At 49.8% G+C, this 26,670-nt stretch overlaps 1 protein-coding gene across 1 annotated transcript in view; it reads right to left on the bottom strand.

Annotated features, from left to right (window-relative positions):
• Window positions 1-322: 322 nt before the first annotated feature.
• PODXL2 (podocalyxin like 2) overlaps window positions 323-26,670 on the bottom strand; it is a 33,586-nt gene continuing 7,238 nt past the window's right edge. Inside the window, exons 2-8 of the mRNA XM_056338211.1 lie at window positions 22,808-23,101; window positions 12,790-13,685; window positions 11,685-11,759; window positions 8,536-8,692; window positions 6,905-6,966; window positions 5,038-5,217; window positions 323-4,687 (exon numbers count right to left, since the gene is read on the bottom strand). Coding sequence (XP_056194186.1) covers window positions 4,478-4,687; window positions 5,038-5,217; window positions 6,905-6,966; window positions 8,536-8,692; window positions 11,685-11,759; window positions 12,790-13,685; window positions 22,808-23,101 — 1,874 coding nt within the window. The 3' untranslated portion in view covers window positions 323-4,477. The remainder of the gene's footprint in view (window positions 4,688-5,037; window positions 5,218-6,904; window positions 6,967-8,535; window positions 8,693-11,684; window positions 11,760-12,789; window positions 13,686-22,807; window positions 23,102-26,670) is intronic.

The following is a 26,670-nucleotide window of genomic DNA, read 5'->3' as shown; positions in this document are numbered from 1 at the left end:
CACACGTGGCACAGGGACACACGTGGCACAGAGGTGCACACACATGCAGGGGCTCTGCTCTGCAAGAGGCTCATGCTAAGGCACCTTGGCAGGGAAGAGGGTCCCTGGGCTGGCCCTGCGAGGACAGGGCAAGGGACAACCCACAGACTAGGATCGTCACCCCACACCAAGAGCCAGTTCCCACATCCCGGGCACCCGGCCTGGCTCAGGGCTCCCACAGCAGCCTGCCATTCGAGGACTAAGGAGGGCCCTGTGGGGCTGGGGGTGAGGACCCTGGCCCACACCGTGTGACCAGATGCACCCAAGCAAAGCACTGCACAGGTCGGTGTTCAGACACCCAGGAGGTGCGTTTTATTGCAAAGAAAACAAAACCACAACCCTGTCGCTTCCAGGGCCAGACGCGAGTGTTTCTAAGTGTTCTCCGGCAGCAATCCCAAGCAGTGGCCAGGGCTGGCAGACAGTTTAGGTCCAGCAGGAATGAGGGTGTTGAGAAGAACGGCTGGGAGCCTGGCTGGGAGCAGAGCTGGGCCCACGAGGCTCTCATGAGCCAGCACGGATGAAGGTGCTTGTCGTCTCTGTCTGAGCTGCCCCCAAACCCTCTGTGAAGGAAAGAGGTGCTTCTGCGTGGCTGCAAAGGCGGACGGGAACAGACTCCCTGCTGATGGCAGTGGTTGCAGTGGGATCCTGCTGCGATGCTCTAAGGTCATACTGCAATAATCCACACTGTAACATATCCATCTCACACTGCATCCTTTGCCTGGAGGGATCCTCAAGATGGGATCTTGAACTGTATTCTCAACCTGCATTACATACTCCACAGCATAGGTACTGGGGTCACTTCTCATTGTTCCTTTACACCCTACATACCATGAGGCGGTCTGCAGGACGCAAAGTCCTAGCGCCCATCGGACTCCATATTATGGACAATTTTCCAGACATCTGGGCAACATCTCAGAGTAATATGCAGCTTGGCTATCCCAGACCACATCTGGCCACCATCCCACAGAGACAGACAGCCACTCTGATCTTGGCTGTGCACCCAGCCAACACCATTGCCAGCATTCCCTGGGGCACAAAGCTCTTCACACCTGCACCTGATTCTCTCTCTGAAGAAACACCTCCATTTCAAGCCAGAGCCTCTGCTTTCTGGCTGTGCTGCCCGAGAGGAGAGGGTGCAAGCGGAGGAGAAAGTGGGGAGATGGAGCTGAAACCCGGTATTGCTACCCAGGGTCTCCAGGGGATGTCCCATCTCATTGCTCTGCAGATGGGGATGTCCTCATACAAACCACCCCTTATGTGCCAGGTGCAAGCGCCCCTGCTCACAGGCGAGTCCAGCAAACCCCTCGTGAATGAAGCAGGTGACCGTCCTAGGCAAATCAAAGGAAACAAACACCCACAGCTAAGAGCGGGGAAAAGTCCTTTCTCTTTTCTGATTTTTATGTTTCGTCTTCAACTTCCAGCAGCCAGCAGGTGTCAGTGCGATCAAACGTTTGGACGATGGGCACTGAAGTCCCAATAGGTGGAAAACAGTTTTCCACGAATTATTTTGTCTCCTGCATCTGCTCTGTCGCCTGGGAAGTCCAGGTCTGGCCACCGCTCTGAGAAGTCCAGCTTTGACAGTTTTTCTTAAAAAGAAGTTTAACTACATTAAGGTGATAGAAAAGCTTCCTGTTACAAATGCTAAGACAAAGTTTCTCTTCCTCTTTAAACCCCCTCTGTGCAGAGCTAGAAACCCAAGCACTGAACAGAGCTAAGTGGGCTGTCAGCAGCCTCTGCAGTGCTCCCCAGCCTGCAGGTCCTGTCTCTGCAAGGCTGGCGGGAGAGGGACAACAGTGCAATCGACTTAACAAGATCAGCCTAGTGCAAAAAAACCGATACAGAGAAAACCCAAATGGTAAAGGTATAAAAAGTATCACCAGACTAAAATGAAAGGCTATTAATCAGTGGATTTCTGGAGCTAAACAGATCATACAGCCAGGTGCACGCTGTCAGAGACAGCCAAAAGATTGTTCTCAGCCTTGTGACAGCCACCCTTAGACAATAAGATCGCCTGGATGCTCCGGATGCAGGAGAGAGCTTGGTTTCTTTAAAGTTTGAAGACTCTACACCAGATCAGGAGGTGCTGAACCCAGCCAGCAGCATTGCTTTATCAGCACCTTGTTGCTTCTCTGAATTAGTCAAGTGGAAAGAGGACAGGGCAGCAAAGCAGCTCCTAGCAATGACGTGCACCAAGGAAGTGCTTTGGGGGTGAACTGATTCACATTGGATTGGTGGTGTTATCTTTTTAATAGCCACTGGGCATTAAAAACATATTTAATGAGGATTATTGGACTTAGAAACATTTATACAGTGAAACTGCCTAAAGGCCACAGCCATGCCAGGCCCTGTTATGCTAAGTGCTTATACAAACTCAAATTTTAACTCCATGCTTTAACTTACCATATTGTAACAACAACTTGCATTTAATCCTGTGAGCCCCAAAGTGCCATCAACACAGCCACTGAACTTGTGCAGTTTCACCACACAGACCCATCAAACTCAGCAGGAGCCATCAGCGAGGGGTGATCAGAGAAGGGCCACATGTGGCTGTCCACGTACATGGACTGGTCCCCATTATCAACTGCTGGGGCAGGAAAGGGAACTCCTCTGAGCATCTCTGCAACCCTACCAAGATACAAAAGGAGCTGACGACCACCACCTCCTACAAAACACAGGGAAAGGTATGGAGGCAGGATAAAAAGACTGAAAACCAGAATCTGGATAGGAAACCAAAGGCTATCACCTTCCTTGAATCCCTAATAGACTGATATCACGTGGTCCTACATCAAGGCGATCTGTGATTCAGTCTGTATGCAAAGCGCTATGCAAAATGAAACAACAGACTCCTGTACCTTGACTTCAGGCACTCACATCAGGGATGAACATGCTAAAAATATCTATACATACAGGGATAGTTTTACAGGCTCAGCATCAGGCTGCACATCTGGGGTCCTTCTGTACAAAGGTTCCCTTAAAGACCAAATGTGAAGCTGCATCTTGCAGTAAGCAAGCATGCAGGTCACCGTAACAGAGAGGAATACGGCACTGTTGCCTCTGACCGAAGCAAGTCCCTCAATCCCTCGATGACAGAAGAAACAAATGTTCTGGGATTTCAGGCTTGACGGTACTGAGTCTCCGTTTAGGTAGGGCTCAGAGAACAATTATGCATATTCACGTGCCTTTTATCACGTGTCTTCAGGGAGCTGAAGCCTCAAAGTTGCCTGAGGCATGCCTGAGAAACGTTCATTAGGGAGCTCTTAGATCTGATTCTCATCTCATCAGAACTGGCTTTTACACTTGCTTAAATGCAGTGATTTTAAAGATGTTACCCTGATTTACACCTGTGGGACATTAAAGATTCCCCTCCCCCTCCAGGCAGGATGCTGAAAAGGAAACAAAAGGACCAGAAATTTACCTGTTTCCGAGTTTTTACTTTTCTCCCTGTTTAAAAAGTCTCACATAATCTTTACATTGACCTCAAAAAGACCAACTGAAACCAAACTATGCTGGAAAACAGGAGTGGAGAAGGCCTGCCAGTCTAAAACTGAGACTTGGACAAGGGAGATTTTGCTGCTGACTTCACAGGCTGTTGCGTGGAAGAGGCATGTGAACGTCCTTTTTGAGCAACTCTCCAACCTAAAGCAAATTTCCAGCTAAGATGCTGCACCATGGCACTGAATTCTCTGCAATCAGTCAAGCAAGGGTAAAGTGCTCAAAATTTGCAAACTCAGCTTGGAGCTGTGGAGCTGAAAAAGGGAATGGGGCTGTTTGTGGTGCAACGGGGGAAATGAGATGACAGTGGGGTATTTTCCCCAATGTAAACATCAGCCCATCTAATTAGCAGCTGAATGCTAGAGCACTAGAAAACCTCTTAATTAGCAGCTGAATGCTAGAGCACTAGAAAACCTCTTTTCACATGTGGAATGGAAACTCAGCCCAGGACATCGACTGAGTCTTGGCTCCCCTCCATGCAGAATGCACAGGTTTTACTGCACCTGCAGGGACTGAATGTGATCTCAAGGTCAGGATCTGGCTGCCATAACTCCAGCTGGACTCCTGAAGTGAATTTACCCCCCAAAGCTGGGTTTTTGGTGGCAGGCTTAGCCTCACCACCTTGCTTCTCAAGCCTAGCCACTCTCAGCCACTACCAGAGAGCTACAGTAAGTGCATTTAAAGGTGATGAAAGCATTGGTGCTACTGATAGGAACACACACACACAGACCTACAAACCCACCCCTCCCGCTTCCCTCTTCAGTGATCCTCCTGGCTCCAAGCCTCAGATGCAACCTCAGAACTTCTACTGGGAAAACTTGCCCAAAGACTTGACCTGTTCCAAGCCTTTAAGAAGTTCCTGAGAAGCCACCTGATCCTGTGGTCCATCAGTCAAGATAGGAGAGACACAAGTGTATTTAAGGGGGTGGTTCCCTCCCTTGTTTTTCTAAAGATGTGTGTCTTCCTCAAACACATCTACATCCTCGCTCGCCTGCTTATTGATCAGGACATCCCAGCTGTCAGGGCCATTGATGGTGTTTCCACCGTTCACGCTTGGCTTCTTCTCCTGCATTTCTGACTGGCTGTCGCTGGCCACATCCAAGGTGGGGTTGTCATGGCAGCCGTTCTCAACAAAGCGCAGCTCCTCGCCGTGTGACTGCAAAGGACAAGAGGAACACAAACGGAGACAAAAGAGACAGGTCTCAACGCTGCTGAGAAGCACAAGCAGACGAGGCTATGAGGGTCACCGAGGACTTTGCAAGGTCAGGGGGAAAAGATAAATCTACTCCTAGCCCAGCCCTCACAGTGGAATGAGCTGTCCTGAGCACATCAAGGCACAGGTATGCATCTCTCTTACGCCTGAATGGGCTTCCTTGCTGCTCCAGTAGTGTATCCAGCGATGTCCCATAGGTGGACAGGGGAAAGCAATCTCCCTCTTAACTTTCCAGTCCCCTCCATCCCAAGGGCTAAGAGTCTAGCCACCTTCTCCACCTGTCCAGTACTCACCATGTTCTTCATCTTGGGCAGGCGTCTCTGCCAGCAGTTGTATATGAGTCCCAATACAATGATGATGGCACAGATGGAGCCAATGATCACCAGTACAACAAAGAGTTTCCCATAATCACTGCGTGTCTGGTTGGGGTGCGACTGGCAGCTTGTGGTCGTTGAGTAGTTCTGGATGCCAATCTGCAAGGAAGCAAGGAGTACACTAAATCCCCTGGCCTGCAGCCTGGTGGGATCCTGTTCAGACTTTCCAGGGTCCAAGGACAGGACAGAAGAACTAAAAGCCACGGCTGGGGAGTCAGGATGTATGCTGTCTTACATGACTAGAAGGTGCATAACTAAATACAAAACCACCTTGCACAAAAGCTAACAAGTCAGCAAGTGACAGCAGGCACAATCTTATCTTGATCACGTGCACGAAGATCACACCTATGTGCAAGACAAGGAGGCTTTCATAAGAGAAACTGGCCAAGATTAAGAGTTCCCGTGACAAACTATGACCACTGATGGGTGCTTTTGTGACTGTTTGACAGAGAATATAACCATCATAAATAGGTTTCCATTAAAGCTTTGGTCCTAAGAGGGCATAGTGCTCTTTCCGAGGTCTTGAGAATGGACAGCTGCCCACTGATCCAAAAAAGCTTCGGAATAGCTGCCCTAGAAAGGGCCTCCCTGTGGCTGTCAACAAACAAAGCCCAACATCAGTCCCAGTGACTTGGCAGATTTCAAACAGGCTACGTATCAATTCGATAGTAAGTATGACGGGTGTAAAGAGAATATCCTCCCTCCTCTCTCCAGTCTTCTGCTAGCACAAGGTCAGTGCGATGAGCAGCGTTTCATTTATTGATAGAGCCAGAGAGTCGAAGGCATGTGGCAAGGCTGCTCCAGTAGGATGCACGTTAACATAGGGTCACAGTTGCAAAGTCAAACCTTGCACCAGCACAAATCCTTCTTTCTGTACAGTTCTAGCTGCTGATACTTCAGACGCACATTTTCTACAGGGCTGGCTTTTCGCACTTTCTCTGGTGTAAGCCAATCAATACAGCACTGAGCACTTAATTTGCTTTGTCTAACTGCACCAGTTTGTTAGGTCAGGGAAAAACCCGAGAACAGACAGCCAGCAAGGCAGTGGCCCAACTCCGCTGCTAAAATCAGCAGAATTACTCCAGTAGTGTAAAAAACCTGAGCAGAATCAGGCTGTCAGTGCCTACATATCCCAGAACTCTAAGGGGCAAAGAGATCACGGGATTAATTTGTCCTCATCCCGAACCTCTTCCAAGCTGTCCAGGGTTAGAAGGGAATACACGAGGGCTAGAGGTGGCTGGCAGAGGAGCCTGGCGTCCATCGCCTCTGGTCCTCTGCCTGCCCCTGTGTAGGCAGCCATCTAAAGGAGTGAAATGCAGACCCTGAGGTTGTAGGAAGGAGGTGTATGAATGTGTCTCATCTACTAGAGACTCCCACCTTCTTCAGCAAAGCCTGAGCTAGAGAGAAGCCAATGTATGTAAATCAGCTGTAGGGTAAGCAGGGCCGGATCTGGGAGTCTGCAGCACCCACATTGCCACTGGCAGTAATGTAGAAGGGATGGGACCAAGTATCCCAACAAAATGAATGCGTGAAAAGCAGCTTCACAATGAAGCCAGAAAAGCAGGGAGGGAATAACCCATAGTTACTCTCTTAATAGGAGCAGACATTTGATGGCCTGGCAATTACCAGAGAGGGGAGAAGGGAGTTTGCCAAGTGTCTGACTCATCTGTTTGCCTGCTGTGGGTTCAGCACTCTGTTAGGCTGAGATATGCTCCTGGTTTTCAAGTTGCTTATTTTAATTGTATAGCTAGTCTTAACAAGTAGATGCAGGCAGACAGGCTTTTACCTCAGCTAAGCTCCTCTTAATGTCCCCCAGTGCCATAAGAACATCTTTTGTAGGGATGACACCTGTAAAGGAGAAGAAGAGATCAGTGCTGCTCTTGACTCAGGTCAGCTCAGTCAGATGTATTCATCAATATGAAATCCCCAACACAATGGATGCAGGGGAGGACACATTTTTTTTCATTGACACTTTATATTAGGAGGCTGAAAGAACACAAGGACCACAGACAAGGATACCTCCAGATATTCTTTAAAGGAGTAAAAAAAATCCAGGCACAAAGTGATACCAGAGGCACCCAGTTACCCTCCCCACAGCCACAGCAGCTCTTGGGCTCTGTGTCTGCTCTGGGAGCAAGCAGCAACACCCAAGAAATCATGGAGGCAGGTGCCTATGCTGCCCACCTCCCCACCCACAGCAACTTGATCCTGAGTTGCAGCACTTGAGATGTTCTCACAGAGGTCCATGCTCACTCATTTACTTTACTTTATTCACCAATGCTCACCTTTAGCAGCGGTGTTTTGCTCTGCAGAGCAGCCTGGCAAGGCGGCATGCCTGGCACAACAGCAGAGGCTGCAGGAGGTGGGCAGCTTCAGCCAGGGAGCCACCAGCCCACACTGAGCCACCTCCTCCTGGGACCCTCCTTCCCTAACAGCTCCCAGGATGCTCTCCCAGCCAGGAGAGCAGGTGCAGATGGGGAAGATTTAGAGGCTGAGGCCCATTTCTCCCTTCACTTGCACAGCAGTAAAAAGAGGGACTGAACAGAAGTATAATTCTTCAGTGCACAAAATACTTCAGCTCCCAAGGTTCTAAACTCAGGGATATCTCCCAGCCTGGCTGTGCTGCTGGAGTTGAGACCTGTTTTCTTCTCCAGGACGTCCCTTCTCATGAGGGCATGAAGGTTTCACTTTAGAAGAACAAATACTCACCAAAGCCTTTTCATTGGCACATGGTCCAGCCCAAGGGCTTGGGAGAGATGCAATGATTTAAGGCACCAATACAGCAAATACTACTTAAACATTCCTCTACTTTCCTATCACTGTGGGGCATTTTAGAATACTGTTGGGATTTTTTTCCATGTAGGCCGTAATGTCAACACCAGAGGCCTCCATCACTAAGCAGGCAGCAAAAGCATCCCTTTACCAAAAAGAGATTAAAGAGATGGTAAAATGTTCCAGCCCAGCCCGCTTTTCACTGACAGCTTTTGCTTCTTTGGGGATGCAGGGGAGGAACCACCAGGACTGGCCCAGTTCACACACGACTTAATTCTTAAGTTAAGAAGTGAACTAAGAGCTGGGTGTCACATCCTGCCATCGCAGTGGCCTGCCCATGGAGGATAGTATACAAGCATTGGGAGAAAGCTGGTAGATGCTCAACTGAAGGCAAACCAGGGAGGCAGCAAAGCAGGAGGCGAAGCGCAGAAGACAGAGCTTCGTGCAATCAGTGAGGGACAAGCCAGGAGGTAGATGTGAAGAAAAAGTCGTGTCCTCAGTCCCCCTCCACATCCTTCAATTCCAGTTAACACTGGGAACTGGTGGGACTGAAAAGAACTGGAAAGCAAAAGCTCCTTCCAACACGGCTGAGTACCTCCAGTTGGGAGCCCCTGTCACAGGAAGGCTCCTTCTCCCAGCACTTACCCTGTTCCCCTGCCAGTGTCATTAGCAAGTGCTTGTCGTTCTCATTGGGTTTGCTCAGAGAGATCAGCCAGCGGTCCTGCAGTCCATCTGCTTGTCTGGAGAAGGCGTCTTCCACCAGTGCCAACAGCTGGGGACCTCTCTCCAGCCGAAACTCCTCCTGCCACAGGAAAGGGACCCTGGTGAGCACACGGTGGGAACAGGGCAGATGTAGCAGTGCAGGGCTGGCACAGTGCAGGGCTGAGACCCCCAAACCCAGCAGTGCTAAACCTGGCACAACGCTCCCCAGCACGTCCCCAGCACTGCAGGCTGGACCCACCTGCCTACCCCCAACACACTAACCCCCCTCCTCAGCTCCTGCAGCCACCACACACCCCACCCCACGCCAAGCCTGGCTCCCCCGGCACATGGGGATCCTGAAGCGACATTCTCGTGTAAGGCAAGAAGGAAGCAGCCAGCGCTGGGTCAGCGGGTGCTGCTCAGCCTGACATGCTCCAGCCATCCCTCGGCGGGCTCCTTTGCCGCTTTCTTACTCCTGTGTTTCTATTCTTATCTCCAGTTGCCATGCCAACCTGAAGGCCACATAGATGATTAATAAAATGGAGAGCGCTTGTTGCCATGGCAATTCAAAGCACTCAGGGCAGGCACAGGCCTGTGCCGAAAATGGCCTAATTGGAAAAGACACCGATAGCTGGGGCCTGAATCACAAGGGCCCGGCAGTGCCTCGTCTCACCAGGTTAGGGCTTTCGGCACAGGGATGCAGCAGCAGCGCAAGGATGCAGCGCCAGGATGCAGCACCAGGATGCCCAGCTGCAGCTCCTGCCCGCAGGCCCGCCACCAGCCTGCAGCTGTTTTGGGGGATGCAGAGGGAAGGGGAGCAGCTAAGCCCAAGAGCAGGAGGAGGACAGAAGTGAGATATTTCTACTGATGGGGAAAGCAAAGGCTGCAGAGCACTGATAAATTTTCCATCGTGGAGAAAAGGGATCTGTGAAGGAGCCAGAAGGCACATGGACCGAGGTGGAGGTCATCTCCTGACGCACAGCCAGGTTCCACTGAACTTCCAGGATCCTGCAGTCCTCACTTGGGCAAAATTCTCAGATATATTGAGTGGGAGATGTGCCCAGAGAGAGACTGAAGTGATTCCCTTGCCCAGAGCCCATTAGGAAGATAAATGGGCTGCCAGCTTAACCCATCAACACAGACATCATCCCCGCAGCAGGTAAAAGCCTGGCACTATGAAGAATATTAAAGCTCAAGGTGCATCCCTCTGGAAGGGGTTAAGCATCCTCCTTGTCCTTCAGCTTTTCAGTGGGACTCGGTACTGCACCAGATCAGGGCATCAAAACATAGGAAATGTGCGGGAAATCCCCATTCACATTAATTTCAACTACAGCACTTGCAATGCAGGTTCTCCCTGGTGACCCTAGAGATCCAAACACCAAAGGGCTCAGATAAAGAAACCAGAAAACAAAAAAGGGACAGGCAAAGGGTCGGTGAGCTGCCCAAACTGAGCAAATTACCACGGGTAGGAAACAAACTACATCAACATCAGTGGAAGGAGAAGAGCTCGATTCCAGCTTCAGCCATACAAAGTGTTAATGGGAGGCAGGGAAAGAGGCAATGATCATGTAAAAATATGTATGTTGACAAGTGTCCCTTTGAATAAGAGGGAGGACAGCACAAATCATTCACTAGGAAATATGTTTTGAAACATGAAATCAAGTAGAAAAACAGTTCAGTCCTGCTTATCCCAGGGCACTGTCTTCTTTCAGCAAGGCAGAACTGAGGACTCAACAGTAATGACATAATTTGGTCAAGACACATCTGCTTTTCAGTTCTTGCCCTTCCAGTGGTTTAAACAACACAAATGCAAGTGACCACAGGAAGGAAGCTACTACATATTACAAAATAAACCAGCATTTAAACTCCACAGAGATGGGAGAAAGAGCAACGGGGACTAGGACACAGAGGAAACCAGGCAGCAGGACTCTGGTTTTCAGGTCCCTTCCAAACCAAATCATTCTATGATGATCTTCTGAGTTGCAATTGTGAACTGTAGCAGCAATACTTAAAACCCTCCAAACTGGTTTGCTGAAATCAGGAGGGAAGAGAATGACTTTTCATCTACCCTTAAAGCAGTCAGTATGCTTTACTGTGTACAGGAATTCCCATTTTCCAAGTCCCCAAAAAGTTCACCTTAAAAAAAAAAAAAAAAAAGACCAAAAAAACCCCAAACCAAACAACTCACCAGCAGTGGAAATGGGTCAGCATCACAGAGCCACCCTGCAGTAACAAAACCATGCAGCTCTGCCCAGAGCAAGAGCCACAGAAAGCCATAGTGCTGATACACGAGGCCAGAACACAGTTCCCTGATGAAACATTTCAGTCTTGGGCTGTCAGGCTCATAATCATTTCTTAGAATTATGAAATGCACCTTGACCCCAGGCCTTTCACAACTGGTTTTAAAGTGCCTGATAAAAGGCCCAGCAGAGGTGAACGAGCCCTTTTACCAGGGATCCACAAGGGGCTCTGGGCTCATGAATTAACTGCAGCTTTATGGGGATGGATGGACAGGCATTGGATTAGCAGAGCGTGGCTGGCTAACAGACCCAGATAACACACAAGATAACAGGATGGGGAGAAGAGGCACTTAAGGAAGATTTAGTGACAGCTGCTTGACACTGAACCATTCACACTGCAAATGGGGAGTCCCTGTTCCTCTGAGCCATCAGAGGAACGTTACTGTATCCTGGAAGGAGGGGAAGGAAAAGGAAAAAGAGGGAAGAATTGCACTTCAATCCTGCCATATTTCCTACCAGCAAAAGGTGCAATGTTAAAAGCTCTCATGTCTCATGACAATCTAGGTACTGACTGGCACAGACTAACAGCCAGAAGTTGGTAAAAGATCCAATATGGGACTGACATGTGCTAGACTTTGAGCAAAATCATCTCTCTCCACCCACTCTTTTCCCTTCTGGGGAGCAAGAATATTTCTGTCCTCCTCCCCTTCTCTCCACAGCCTCTATAAGGCAGTTGAGATTTAGCGCCTTTAAAATGTTTTGTGGTGAAAGCAGACAGCAAGAGCTGTGCCTGCCTCCACTTCTCTAAGTGCTATTCCTCCCATGCCATCAAATCTCTTTGGACTGACTTACACAGTCAATGTTATCCGACATATTCAGGATGATGTAGTTTTTCCCCACAAGGTTGCTCCAGTCTTTGCAGATCACCTGGAGAGACAAGAGAGACAGCTGTGTTCAGGCAGCAAATGCAGCTCTCCTGCTGAAAGCACAGGGTACACAAGGGACAGGAGCACGGAGCTGTGCCATACCCCCAAGAAGCACTTCTCAAAGGATGTAAATGTCCTCTAACTCCCTCTACGAAGGAGGAATCACCATTTCAGTGCTAGTGCATGGGGCAGGGACAAGGTTACTGTGCCAGCCGGGCACAGCCCAGCTTACCTTCCACCTCTATCTAAACTCCAGGACAACTCAGTGGAAAGCTCTCTAGCCTGCAGTCTTATTCTGTACGTGATCAGCACCTAACACAACATAAACCTCACCAGGAGCCTCTGTGGTCCTTAAACTAGGAAGACAGAGTGGCACTTTGCAGGCAGGATAGGACACACAGAGGGACTAAGTCACTTGCTCAGGCTCCTGAGTACCATGGGGCAGAAAGGAAAATTAAAAACTTCCCCTGTCACTTCCTCACCAGTCAGCTCCTGCTACCTAGCTTCCCTTTACCAGTTTGCTGGATTCAGGAACTGCAGTTCACCTCACACCTCCTCTCCCACGAGCTCTCCTAGACCAGCATCCTCACAGATTGCTGTACCCTCCTCCACCTGCTCTGCATCTGCTCCCTGCAGGCAGCAGCAGCAAGAATAGCACTTCCTTCTCACTTGCTTTCCAAAAATCCCTGGGGCCATTTTTGTCCTGACGCTTCCAATAATGCAAGCTGAAGAAACAAGGGGCTTTTGCTGCTGTGCATGTCCCAGAAGGCAGGTGTTTATTAGAAGCAGGATTCTGTGCAGCATTCGCTGGGGAAGACGTGAGGGGTCAAGGCTTTCAGCAAGGGTGATGGATACCCTTAAAAAGTGCTGTGAAAAACTCTCCCTAAAATTCAGCTTGGCCTGAGTGAACAGAAGAAGCTACTTCTACCAGTCAGACTTAGGGACGCGGGTAAGGTTAGACACTCGCCAAGAAAGAAGTACCCAGGTATCTCCACTGCAACCTCCCACCCACTCCCTGCTCCCGGTGCTACCTGTGCTGAGTCCCAGGGCAGCTCTGTTGGCAGCACGGCCACGCGGGCATCCCCAGCCTGCGGTGATAAGCTCCTCTCTGCTGTCACAGTCTCAGTGGCTGACTCTGTGTCATTCCAAACAGGATCCAGCACAGGTTCATCAGCCCTGTCCCACGGAGACGCGGAAGAAGTGGGGTGCTGCTCGCTCCCAGAAAGAGTCTGGGTGCCTGGGAAGCTGCCTCCAGGAGAGGGTGTCCCCGCAGGCATTTCCACTGTCTGCTCCATTTCAGTTAGCACCGTGGGCTCCAACATCTCCCACCCCACCATGGTCTCTGAGACCTCCTCTCCGGCCGAATGTTCTTCCCCACCAGCCTCCACTGTGGTCTCTGCAAGCTCTGCTCTTGTGGCAGTCACAGTCAGCTCCAAATCTGCTCCCCCAACAGCCCACGTGTCCCCAGCTGTCACCTCAAAGGGCTCTTCTGAAACACTGGGAGACCTTGCAGCAACAGTAGTAGAAAAAATAGAGGACACAGGCAGAAGACCTGGTCCCATGCTGCTCCCAAGGTCTAAGCCTGGAGAAACAGAGTCCTCTTCTTGCCCTCCTATGGCTGCCTCAGTCACAATACCTGGCCTGGCAGAGGCTGTGGAAAACAGAAGGGAGGAGGAGTCCTCTTGGCCCACTGGTTCAGAAGATGTAACCTCTGGCCTGGAGGTCTGGAGGCTCTCCACTGCTCCTCTTGAGTGGTCTATAGGGAGCAGCCCCTCCTCTTCCTCCAGAGCGCTGGAGAAAGGTGTGTGCAAGTCAGACTCTACAAATTCTGCCGGTGGCTGGACAGTGGCTGTTTCCCAGTTGTCTTTCACCTGTGTCCCGTTCCCTTTCAGCAGGGCCTTCTGAGATGCAGCTGGAAAGCTGTAATCTAAAAAGAGATCCAAAAGACTATATGTCACATCCCAAGTAACCACGAACTCTGGAAAAGGCAGAAAGCTGGCCTCATTAGACGTGTCTAGCCACAGTTGGGGTCAAATGGCAGAGACCCTCTAAAAGCAGGTAGCCTGCCACTGAAAAGAACAATCCTATCTGCACTTCCCCAGCTCCCTGTCCCATTCCAGAGAACTCAGTTTCCCTAGGGATAATTCACACGTTCATTCTCTCCACTCCTTTCTGTCATCTGAGGCATTTTCACAGACAACAATAAAAAAGATGCCAGGTGTCAAAACTGTTAAAGGTGAGGTTATGAGTGTTAGCAATCAGGCTGGGACAGAAAGATTTGTTTCAGATGGGATTCAGAAAGATACAGGGTGGTAGCAGCAGTCAGCCACAAACTAAAGGGGAAATACTAGGGAAGAGAAACAAAAGCACAGCAAACCTGGCACACCCAATACCACCAAAACCTGAATCAACCTGGGCATCTTTGAAATGCAGAACTTCAGTTTGTACAGCATTTCACAGCAGAACAGTCACCCCACAAACATCTGCATTTTGAGACTCCCGTGTCACTAAGGAAGAGTGGCTGCAGGGAAGCAGGAGCTGGATCTAACTGCCCTCCCTCCCGCACAGCCCCTGGCTGTTCTGTGGCTCTGACCATGCATGCACGTTGCTAGACAAATGTAGATGCTGAAGGAGAAGATGCACCTCACAAATGTAAGGTCAGAGCAGGCAGCGGTTTCTTCTGGAAGCCCAGAAAGGAGCTGGGATCCCAGGATAAGGAGAGTATCAGACATGTTAAGCTCAGCGACAGGCACAAATCAATCTTCATCTTTCTTGAGAAACTGCCTGTACCCAAGGGGCTCCGTTTCAGGAGTTTCCACCCCAATGAACTCCTTTTCTCCCCCAAGACAAGCACAGCACCTATTCTGACTGAGAAAGGGAAGACAATCCCTCTGCAGCCAGAAACGAGCACCCTGACCCACCTGTGGTTATTGTTACGAAGTAAGTGACTGTCTGAAATCCCCAAGACCCCCATCTCCTCTCCTGCCTGCCAAAGCGGATGCTCCACTGAGCACAGTGAGCAGCAGCTGTCTGGATGCCTTACAGAGGAGATCTGCACAAGGAATCTCCATGCATCCCTGACTCCAATCCATCGCTTGCTGCTGCCAGAGTGGGTGCGAGCTCCCAGGCAGAAGGGGCCATGTCAGCAAACACATCTATTGCCTTGGATACGCCCTGGCAACCAGGAGCGCCCATGCTGCTCCTGCACGCTCTTCCCCATCCCTCCTGCACGGAGAACACCACTGCTCCCTCCACCCTGAGCAGGAGGTGCAAAGATGCTCCTGTCCAGCTGGCAAGTGGCTTCCCTAATGCACAGCTCACTCCCTTCATGCTGTCAAGTAACACCCTCCAGATGCTGCCCAAAGACAAGCGTGATCCAGCTGCTGACCTTGGGAGCTGTGATGTGGTAACTGTCTCCCAATTCTGGCTGCAAACAGGCCACTGAGATCTGCTGACCACCACAGGCAGAAGCAATGTCCGCTTTGCCACTCTGTTTCAACAGAGAGCACCCATCCTGACTGACACTCTAGCCAAGAACCCTGGGGATTAAAAGATTTTTTGCTATGCAACAGCCCCCACCTGGTGAGTCCCTCAGAGGTCAAGGAGCCTGGTAAGGGCAATGAGCAGCAGCCCACACAAACAGAAACCATCTCCCCTCTGCTGCCTGGTGCTGGTCTTCATGAAGGCCCTTACCAACAGCTACACATCCCAGGGTCCACAGCCACCGTCACTGCCTTGCCGGACGGATGGTGGTTAGCAGCAGGAACAGCCACAGACCACAGGATTGAGGGCATGAGGTCGGGACCCTCTTCAGACAGATGGTGAAGGTTTAGTGCATCTCCCAGGGCTCTGCTGCTCCTCCTGCTGCAGGGATACTCAGGGTTTGCACAAAAAACACCAACCGCAACAGGAACCCTGCCTGCCCTGACATGCTGTGGGTGAAAAGTGAGGGGTTTGCCCCTTGAAACAAGGCCCTGTCAGATGAAATGTTATTTTCAAGGACCAGTGATTCAATCTGCCATCTCCTTTGCCTAAAGACACTCTCAGCTATTCTCGACTCCTCTGCACCTACTCTCTTCCCTGCCCCTCTGCCCACGTGGAGAAGAGCAAGAACTGGCAGATGGGCACAGCGGAAAAACAAGCCAGGAGAAAGCAGCATGAGGTTTGTCCCATGGGAACTAGAAATGCTCCTGGCCTGTCAGCTCTCCTTTGAAGTCACACATTCAACCTTTCGTTAAGGTGCTCTGTCACAGATTAGCTAGCTCCTGCAGAGGAAAGCCCTGCACAGTACAGCCATGCTGCCTTTCCACCAACAAGATCTAAGGATGCCGGAGGGACTGCCACCTCTGCCATCTCTCCTGGGAGATGGAAGCTCAGGGAGAACCCATCCCACTCTCTCCCAGCAAGCTTCTGTCTTAAAAGGCAGCCAAAGACTGAAATCTGAGCTGCTTCTCTGGGCCAACAAATCAACAAGGTAGAAGCAGACACAGGAATCCTCACACTCACTACTAATTGAGTTAACATCTCCATTTGCCACCAGTGTCTCCACTATCCTGCATGCTAAGCTGGGAGCATCCTTCTCCCACCTGGTTCATAAGACCCCACTGATTTTAACCTCAACTTGCCTCAAGTCTTGCAAGGGCTGTTATTCAGACTCACACAAACAGTGAAACTTGAGGTGTTTTGGTCAGAGTTGTGCTGGTTTGTGCTCGTTAAAACAAGGAGCTCTCCATACAACCCAGTTCCCATAAGGCTTCCATCACTTTTGAGGTTCGGAGGTTCAGGGATAGTGAGTTAATCCTCCTTCTAGACTTCCCAGCTAGACACTTAGTCTCTGTCTGGAAACAGCTCCTACTGCCTCACTACCAAGGACGTCCACTTCTCAAGATCAGGTCTCTTTAAGGCACTCATTTTCTTTTACATCCCTCTTCTACGATGTGAAGGAATTTTTGCACCCTGTCCATCTCCTTGGTGTGATCCCAGCATCTTCTTCCCAAGGCTCCTTCCAGGCAAGCTGGTTTCCATCACTCACCTGTGCAACGCAGAGCTAAGAGCTTCCCCATTCTAAGAGTCTTTTCAGCATTTCCCTCGATTCCCCTTTGCCCCAGCCCTAAGGGAACTCAAAGGCCATGTCCCGTTTTCAGTGGCTCCTTCCAACATCCATGTAGCAGCTCTCCTTCAGCAACTGGTCTTCTAGATCCTACAACCCACCAGCCCACCTGGCTGTCCTCTACCTTCAGAAGACCCTCTAAACCTGGCTCCCATATCCTGGGCACATGGAATTGCACCTGCAGACCCTCCCACCTCCCTGTGCTGGTGCTATCCACCCCCACCAGCTTTTGTGGAGAGAAACAGCAACCATGGAACAGAGAGGCCAGGCAGACTCAGGTAACCTGTGCAGAAGTGGGGCAGGGTCTTCTGTTAAAGGAGACAGGTAGCATGGGGCTGGCTGCAATGCCAGATTCATCAGGCTCATTTAATTTCAGCAAGGAAGCAGAGCACTGCCAAAAAGAAGGGTGCCGGAGGAGGGAGGAGGCAATAATGGTACACACCATCAGCTCCTTCCCTGCCAGGGTCTGCTCTCTGGAAGTCTCCCACCAAGATCAGCAATATGTCAGAGCACAAGAGGAACTTGCGGCCACACACAGAGGTGGCATGTGCCAGGTACCCCTTCCAGCCACAAACAAGAGCAGCCAAGCCATAAGGAGCCAGCCTGATCACAGAGAGAGACAACTGAGGAGAACTGTCTGCTGGAGCCACGAAACTATCCCAGCATCCCCGATTAACAGCCTAGCAGCGATGGCCCAGATGAACATAGCCAGCAGCCACAGCTCCATGTCATGTACTCTCCCAGAGCTTCTCAGTCACACCATCCCCTTGGGAGTCTGGTTCACCGATACGAAATTCCACACCTCCACCTCACCTCTTTGCCACCACATCCTTAGCTATGCCCCTTAATGCTTTCCATCAGTAGTGGTATTACTCATATTGCAGCATCCAGCTGTCTTTGCCTCCCTCAGCCGCCCCCCCTTTTCCCTTCCAAGCACTCTTGCAAAGACCCTCAGGCACTATTTGCTAAAGAAACCATCTTGCACAGCCTTCCGTCACTCCAAGTCCTGCATTTTGCACCTCCCAGCAGACCCAGGTCTGGGTTGCACAGATTCACTTCCTTTGCCCTGGGAGAGGTGAACATGAGCTCCAAACCTCTGCAAAGAGCCGTCATTTAGGTGATGTCTTGCTTCCTCTGAAAGCAATACTGAAACTTCCCTGATGCTAGATGGGCCAAGACTTGGCCCTGTGCCAAAGCACAATTCCCCAGACAGACATTTAATTAACTACATTTCTGCCTCTCCTCCGTTCAGAAGAGCTGGTTTCAGTTACCGCCCTACAAGGTTCCCTACCCTGTACTTGCCACTATTAGCTGTTTAAAGCAACTGTGACAGCTCAGAAAAAGGGTGACCCTCATTGCTCTCAGAACACATAACCTGACCATAAGGTCTTTATTGGATTAAATGAGAAGATCATGTTAACCAGTGATTGAATTACTCATAACTAGAAGGCACTGTAATAAAGGCAAGAACATTCCTGGGCTCCCACCACAACAATGCAGCCTGGCAGGACCGTTCATGCTAATGCATCTGCCAACCCTGAGAAGCGCAAGGTGCACTCTGCTCACGACTTAAAATGCAGCCAGGTCTGAGGGTAGTATCTGTTCACCATTTTGCAGTATAGAGCAGTAAGGCTTACTGCAAAAAGCCGTACTCCATCTGATTGAAACTGCAGGGGGATTTTGAAGAGGCAAAATGCAATTACTGGTGCTGGAATTTAGCCAGTTGGGGCTAATATCCTAATCTTCCCGAATTGCTAGAGGTTACTATCTGCAACTCCAAGACGGGCCCACACACACAAAAGAGACTCAGGGTAACGAAGTGGTTCGGTCTCATTACACTTAGAATTTGCTTCAGGTAGAGACTGGACACCAAGCACTGCAGCTGTTCCCAACATCCCCATGCCTTTTTTCTGCTCAGTGTGTGAACTGCAATAAGGCTAAAATAAGCCACCCTCACCCAAACACAGAGCCGGTCAGGGACAGCAGCACCAAAATAACACTATGCTCAGAGAAACCCTCTGTCACTGCAGTGCCTCTGTTGAGATGGCTTGTCCCAAGACAGATCCCCTAATGTGTCAGTGTACACTAAACCCGGGTGTAAACAAGAGGCATCCCAGGAGCTGAGCTCAGGCAGGGAGCTGCTCAGTGCTAAGCTTCTTATGCAGACGGTCTTTACCAGGTGCTTCATTTCATTAATGCTTGGGTTGAAGATGGTATTAAGAACTGCAGATTTGCTGTCAGTCTGGATGAAGATGCAGCAGATTTCAGTAAGGCTGAGAGACACTGGGATCCTTCTGGCCAGGGACAAGTAATTCACCATGGAAGGAACTGAACCTCACTATCAGAAAAGTTGGGGGTGGAAGATACTTTATTCCATCAGCCAGCCAGAAAACTTCTTTTTCTTTGAATACAGTCCTTTAACTTTTCTGTCCTGCTATCCCTCATCCTAGCTCTCCTGGGAATCTCTTCTACCAATTACTATGAATAATTAAAAGATTACAATTCCGCCCCCCACAAAGCACCACATGCCATCCTAGTGAATCGCCAACCCCGAAGACCAGATTTGATAGCTCCCAGCACTGTCATGCCTTGGTCTCTTCACCTTCAAAGGCACAACCCTGGAGCTAAAAGAGCAGACCCTAGCTGTAACAAAGCAAGCTTCATGGCAGCCCACCACCACACTGGAAGCTGTGAAGATGCACTCCAGTCCTTGGAGGCTCAGCTGATGGGCAAGGGCGGAGGGACTAAGTGCCTTCATTCCCCAGGCATTCACAAGTCTTGCATCAGTTTTTGGGAGCTTGCACTTCCAGCAATTAATGATTAGGCTGCCTCAACCCAGAGCCTTCATGGGGCACTGCATCCTCAGCCAAAGGAGAACACCAAGAGGTGCAAACCAGGGAGCACTCCAAGATGGATACACCAGATAACTCTTCCACTAAAAATCAGGGACTCAAAGGGACCTGCAGTCCTAATGAGTCCTGTCTTCTAGTCCTAAAGCTAGAAGAGATGTTGCATCTGTTGCCCTGGAAATCCGGTGTGACAGTAGGAAATGTGGGGGGATTGGAAGCTTCCAGGCAAAACAAGATGAGGAAGGTGGGAAGAAGGGCCAGATGCGAGTCCCTGCAGGGCCACTGTCTTCAGGGTTGATCTGTGGCTCAAACCGATTTGATACCAAAGATGAAACAAAGCAGCCAAACCCAAACTACAACCTGAGAATCTTCCAGGTTCCCTAGAAGCCTGAAGGCAGCAGGATGCAGAAGTAATAGGTTCACAGCTTCACTGACTTGCCTCTCGGCTGAAGTATGAGTCACACGCTGCTGCTTTCTGTAAGGATACGGCATCCACATTCCCACTAAACCTAATCCGTCCCTTCCAGATGCAGCTCCACTGGGTAGCAGCTGCGCATCGGTTAGCACACATGCAAGCGTGCACTTCTGTGCACCCTCAGACAGAACGAGACAAATCTGAGGGTCCTTCCACAGGCTGGTGCTCACTGATGTCAATATAGATTTACTGTTCCATAGCATAAGTCAGCAAAAGCACGTTATTCAGGAGAGTCAGAGCCCCAGGCTGAGCTGTGCTCTGCTAGTGGGAGTTTGTTCTCACTTTCTAATAGACTAACAAGTGGCCCTAAATGCCACATGTTTTCCAGAAATATATTTAAAGGATGTTTGAGAGCACTTAAAAAAAAAAAGCAGCAGCTGCAGATAGTTATTACTTTTTGTCTCTTACAGTCTCAAAGCTGCACAAAGGCAGAGGAGTCTCCCCACACAGACTTCAGAAGAACATTAAAAAAAAGAAAGGACAGATGACTAATACAGCTTTGACATCTCAGGAGATGTGACTTATCTGCAAGAAGACCACCGATTTCAGGCCCAATTTCTTTATGCCAAACATAGAAAGAAGCCAGCACAGGTCTCCTTTCATTGTGGGGAATCTTCTCTCTAGTGGTGTAACAATCTCATTTTGTGCCTTTATAGATACAGGATCTCAAATCTGTGCCTGGGACAGAGCCATCAGCTGTGCTGGGCTACACTGTCATTTGGAGAAAACCCCCACATAAGCAAAACTTACACCATAAACAGCACCTGTTTGAAACTGTTTAATGAATCTATACATTGAAAATAACCTAACAGACGTCATCACACAGTCCCACAAGGTATCACATGGCATCTGTCACACATGCAGCATGTAAGATCCATTGGTTGTGTGCATCTCATGCACAGGCTTCGCATGACAGGAGAAGGCTGCCCAATTTAGGTATGCTATTACAACATCCTTTATTGTAAAATGACACACAGCAGGTTTCTAATTAAATTTTAAGTAGAAATGTGCTCCCAGCTCTTGAATAATTCAAACTGTTCTATTAACCAAGGTTCTGAAATGCCACCAAGACACGAGCTCTGGACACAGCAACGGTCAGGGGGAAAAAAACCGTGCTTGGAAGCACAGAATCGGTTAGCTGGACGGCGGATAGGACAGGGTACATGTAAAGGACAGCTGAAAGAGCACATCTGTTCATGGAGGAAAGCACTGCAGGCAAGAACGGAAGAAGAGATGAGCGTGTTCTGCATACAAATGGAGCAAGGCACGTGCAAGAGGCGAGGCTGGGTTCGGTACCCAGTGCATCTCTCTCTCAATGCACAAGCACATGCTGTTCTCCAAGTCACGTCCAGATCTGTGAGTACATGCAGGTGCCTGCTGGCACACAAATAAAAGCACCGCTGAGCACGCTGCCAGCGCGTGAGAGCGGGTATGCCAGAGCATGTCCCAAGGATGTGCTGACAGGAGCACGCACCATCCGCCCCCAGCATCGCTGCGGGGGCGGCATCTGTACAGCTTCCCCGCAGCCAGGCCTGCAAGTGCCTGGGGGGCCACACGAGCTGCAGGGCAGCAAGAGCACGGCCAGATGACTTTAGCAGCAGTGTTAGTGAGCAAAGGGCTTTGGAGACCTAAGCTGGGATGGCTCTTGCCCTGCATGGTGTGTGCTGTGCCCCAGTGGGCAGCCCTCAGCCCTCTGCGAGCACAGGTCTTGCTTAAGGTCACAGAAATCAGAGTGAAGATGAAACAAGACTTGTGCCTTCTAACTGCAGAGCTCCGTCAGACCTGCTGAGAGGGAGGCAGCAACACTGCATAAGGAGGAGGGATAAGACTGAAGCCTGGCCCCTGGGTAACACTTAATACATGCCCCACATGACACTTAAGAGCAGGAGCATGTGCAATAATCTCCTAAGCTACCGGAAACCCTGCAACACTCCTCCTCCTTCCTCCCATCCCGCTCCCTGACAGCATCTCAAAGCCAGTGAGGGGCTCAGGGGGAGACCGCTGGGTCCCCTCAGTGGTCTCAAAAAAACACTCCACAGAGGAAAGCAAGGTCAAATGCCAACAGAACTCTTTTTGGCCATGACTCCCCAGGAAGCAGGCAGGACAGGGTAGGCACCAGGACAGCTGCCCCGGGGAGAAAACCTGCTGCCTTCTATTGGGCCAAATCCCCACTAAAGTCAGAGTGAGGAATCCAGAACTTGGCCCAGGGAACTCAGCTTTGACTCAAACCCCAAGATGGACTTGATCATTGAGCTGGTGTCTTCAGACTCGGGTTGTGCTTAATTGGCAGCAACAGAAAGAAGGAACGGAGAGCGTAATAGGGAGAAGGAGAGAAAGAAGACCACAAAGTGGGAAACTAGGTGGAGACAATACTTTTCCCAGGTCATAGCAGCTCAGGAATAAAGGCTAAGCTGTAACTTGGTTTCTAAAGCCCGTGCTTGCTCAGGGTTCACTGGGGACACATCAGGCACTGAGGTGAGAAAATAGAGCTGACGTTTAATCTCAGGCCCTCTTAGCGAGAGTTGTTTCAAAGCACTAAGACAGATCCCTGCATCCTCCCACCTCCCCAGAGTCCCTGCAGAGCAGGCAGGGAGAATGGGGCAAAAGTAACCTACCTGTTGCCGGTCCCAAGTCCAGGCTGGAGTCGTTGAGCTCTCCCCCATCTTCCCAGAAGTACTGCGGGGGCTGTAAGATCTTGGACTCCTCATTCTCCTCGCTGGCAAAGCCTGATCCTGGGGCAGCATGCAGAGAGCCAGGGGCAAGATCAGGCTCTGCAGCCTCTCGGCTGGTTTGCTCATGGGAATTCAGAGCCTCCAGGTGGGACATCATGGCAAACTCCAACATGGAAGTTGACGTGAGGCCATCAGTGGTTGGCTCCGAGGAGGAGGCAAGGCAGAGGCACAAGGTCCCTGTATAATGACAGTAAATCCATATTACAGGTAGGACTGACAACCACTGGGCTTGTCTTCCCCTTGCAGCCCATTCCTACCAAACCAACCTGTTGCACACACCTGCCTTCTTCAGGGTCACTTGCCCCTCAGATGGGCTGTGCTCTCAACTGATGAGAAAAATCTGGGAATTTTGGGAAACACCCACAAACCATGAAGAGCAGGATTTACACCCAGGAGTTGGTGCCAAGCAGCCATCCAGCCCAGGGACACCTCTCTTCAATGGGGCCATGACAGTTCACCCTCTCTGAGTTTTTTTGCCTCTTCAGAAGGACGGGTGCCTTGTTAGTCACCCATCCTGGAAAGAAGGTGAAATGTCTTATACTTAAGTCACGAAATTCTGGCCCTGTGAAGTCCGACTGTCATCCAGGCAAGATCGTTTGCACACCCTAGTGCTCCTAATCTGCAGCTATATTATATGCAGGGCGACTGATTTAAACCAAAATTATTTACATCACCAATATTAATCATATTTTAAATCAGCAGGCTGGAAATCTATTTTTAAGTCATTGATTTGGACTTTATTTTGCATTCACATTTTTTGCTTTCTTAAGGGCGGGCTGGCTGTCACAAGTAAGAATTAAAATGTACCAATAGCAAACATCTACCTAACATGAAGCAGGGAGGCAGGTTGCATTTTACACTTTTCTTTCAACAATTACATCCTTGTTATTTCTATTTCATCAATTAGAAGGTTTGACTGACACTTCTCGATTCCTAGATGAGAGTTTAATTGTGATTTGTGTCAAGGCTCATTCACATGCATGTCAAATTTCCATCAAAATGCAAAAAAACAGCACCTGGAACATGGCTTTATTCAGCCGATAAATATCATGATAAATACGGCGACATAAGGAAAAAAAATGAGATTACCAAAATATGTTTTACATTTAAAACAGCTTTGTTAAGCAAGCAAAGTAACTAATTTGGGTGAACTGAACCAAATGCTTCCTAGCCCTCTGTTCTTCAGCACATTAAAACTAGAAGATCTCATCCTCTCACAGCTGATTTTTATTCATAGATTAAAAGAAATAAGGACAAGTTTTCCCGCTTTCTCAGCTCATGCTCAGTTTCTAAATTCTTAATGAACTAGTCGCTGAACTGAACTAATTGAATAAGCTGAAATGAAGACTAATTTGGTATTTTTCTTTGACAACTGATCTTCTCGACAAGAGAAATGCAGCAGATCTAATCCATCTGGACTTCAGTAAAATATCTGATATAGTGCCTCACGCAGAATTACAAGAGAGGCAAGAAAAGACACCGATTAGCAGGAAAACTGTAAGGCAGCTGTAAGGCACTGGCTATACAAAAAATGACAGAGGCTTGTGCTGGAGGGAGGCTATTAGTGGAATTCCTGAAAGTCTGTCCTTGGATCTGCTGTTCTTTAACATTTTCCTAAGTGACCTTGGAATAAAAATGAAGAACATGATAATGAAATTATCCAAGGACACAAAGTGAGGAGACATCCTCACTGCAGAGACTGTTGGTACAGCTAGGTGATCTTGACAATGAAAACAACAGAAATATTATGAAAAAGAGTAGTACAAAGTGGTAAGTCACCACCTTGAGAACTAGCACCAAACATTTCTTATAAAGATAGGAAACCATTCATTAGAAATGTCTTAAGCGGAGAAACTCCAGTGTTAGAAACAGCTCTGAGATATCACTGGAATGCAGATGTGAAAAAGCTTGCACAGTCCTGAAATATTAGAAATAGAGAGATTTTACAAAGCACTGCTGAGACATCACCTGGATGCTGCATGCAGACTTGGATACACGTGGCCTGAAATGATTTAAGCAGAGCTGAACTGCCTTCAGGCAAGGGCACAGACTAGGCAGCCTCCCGAGGTTCCTTCCCACCACTATGTCCTACAACTCCACGCCCCAGAAGGACAAATTCAAACCAGGGCAAGTGCCAAGACAAGCTGTGGGGCAATGGCAGATGGGCTGGCCCTTGTGCTTTCACTGAAAACATCAGCTTGTTAGCACAAAAAGTTTGGGAGTTGCTGCTTGCTTGCCAGGCTGACTACCAAACCTGCCCTGGGAACGCTGCAAGCCAGAAATGCATTTCTCAAGCCTTCTGCTTGCTCTGACCCTCTCCACCTTCTTCCACAATTCTCTGAACTGAGCAAAATCCAATATTGGTTACTCTTTCCCATATACACTTGGGCCAGGCTTCAGCACTTCTCAATCTCGTTTATTTTGTTCTATTGATCTAGGGCAAGATCAGCTGAGGCCAGCGCAGCAACAGAAAGGGAACGGCAACAGAGGCAGAGTATCAAAGGGGAAGGAAGCTACTGCAGCATCACGGAGCCAACCAAAGCGCCTCTGGGCATCCCTGGGGATGGGCCGGCTCCCCGTAAGCTGCGCACGCACAGCAAAGTGCACGACTGGAAATGAAAATTCGCACGTGTCTTGTGCACGAGCACAGACCTGGAGAGACCCGGCCAGGTCAGCCCCCGTGCAGATTCAGCGATGCTCACCAGGCTCCAGCATGATGATGCCTACTCTGGGCTTACCCAGGCTGACACAGGACACCTGCATCACTAACCAAGAGCGCTGCTGAGCCCCATGCAGCCCACTGGAGAGCACCTGTCTTGAGGAGCTTACGGCTTAAGCAAACATGAGAGACAGCAGTGAGGGGGAGAAAGGGAACATCATTCTCAAAGTTATCCAGAAAAGGGAAGCAGAAGGATGGGGAGAGACCACGGCAGGTCCAAGGCCTCATGGAAAATCTGGTGTAGTTGGGACTGCAACTGACTACCTGGACCTTACGCCAGCTCTTTATCCACCCCAATGCCTCAGTTTCCTCTGACTCCCACTAGCAGAGATGTGGTGATACAGCGTGGCTGGAAAGCCAAGGCACTTCAATTCCCATCCCGGTTCTCCCAGCCAGGCAGGCAAAGCCTCAAAATGCAACTCTGCACCAGCTCCAAAGAGGGGCTCGAGCCTCTCCGTTTCCATCGCTACACCCCGTTTGGGCTGCCTCCAGAGCTCAGCCACAGCCCATCCCACCACCTCTACAGCAGACGTCTCTGTGGCAGGTGAACCTGGGCACCCAGAAGGCTAATCCCATCCATGTGGGAAACTCGGATCCCAGGAGTTCGTTTACCCTCATTTAACTCTGAAGTGTTTACCCAGTTAAAACCCCTAAGCTGCATTATCTTGTTTGCTGGGATGCTCTGCTCTCCTCAGCCCAAGATAAAGCTACACCACTTCATCCCTAAGAATAAGTCAGTAATAGACAGAGCCTGAGCAAGGCAGGTTTCTCCTGGGGTGGATCTGGAGTAAGACCACACCTTGGGGCCTGACCCACGGGTACAGGATGCAGAGGCTGGCCTGGGGGAACCCTCCGTGCCAGCACCAGAGTGCCACAGGGCTAACGGCACCATTGCACCAGTGTACAAACCAGTACCTCTCCAGACAGCATCCTGACATCGCTTCATGCCTTCTGCACCAGCAGCAAAAACAAAGGTGTGGGGTGCCAAACAGCACCCCCAAGATTTGCCACCTTACTCCTCTCTTCC

Source organism: Falco biarmicus, chromosome 4 (assembly GCF_023638135.1).
Source record: "Falco biarmicus isolate bFalBia1 chromosome 4, bFalBia1.pri, whole genome shotgun sequence".
In the NCBI taxonomy this organism is placed as follows: domain Eukaryota; kingdom Metazoa; phylum Chordata; class Aves; order Falconiformes; family Falconidae; genus Falco; species Falco biarmicus.
The sequence above is the reverse complement of the archived record's forward strand: the minus strand, read 5'-3'. Positions and strand labels throughout refer to the sequence as shown.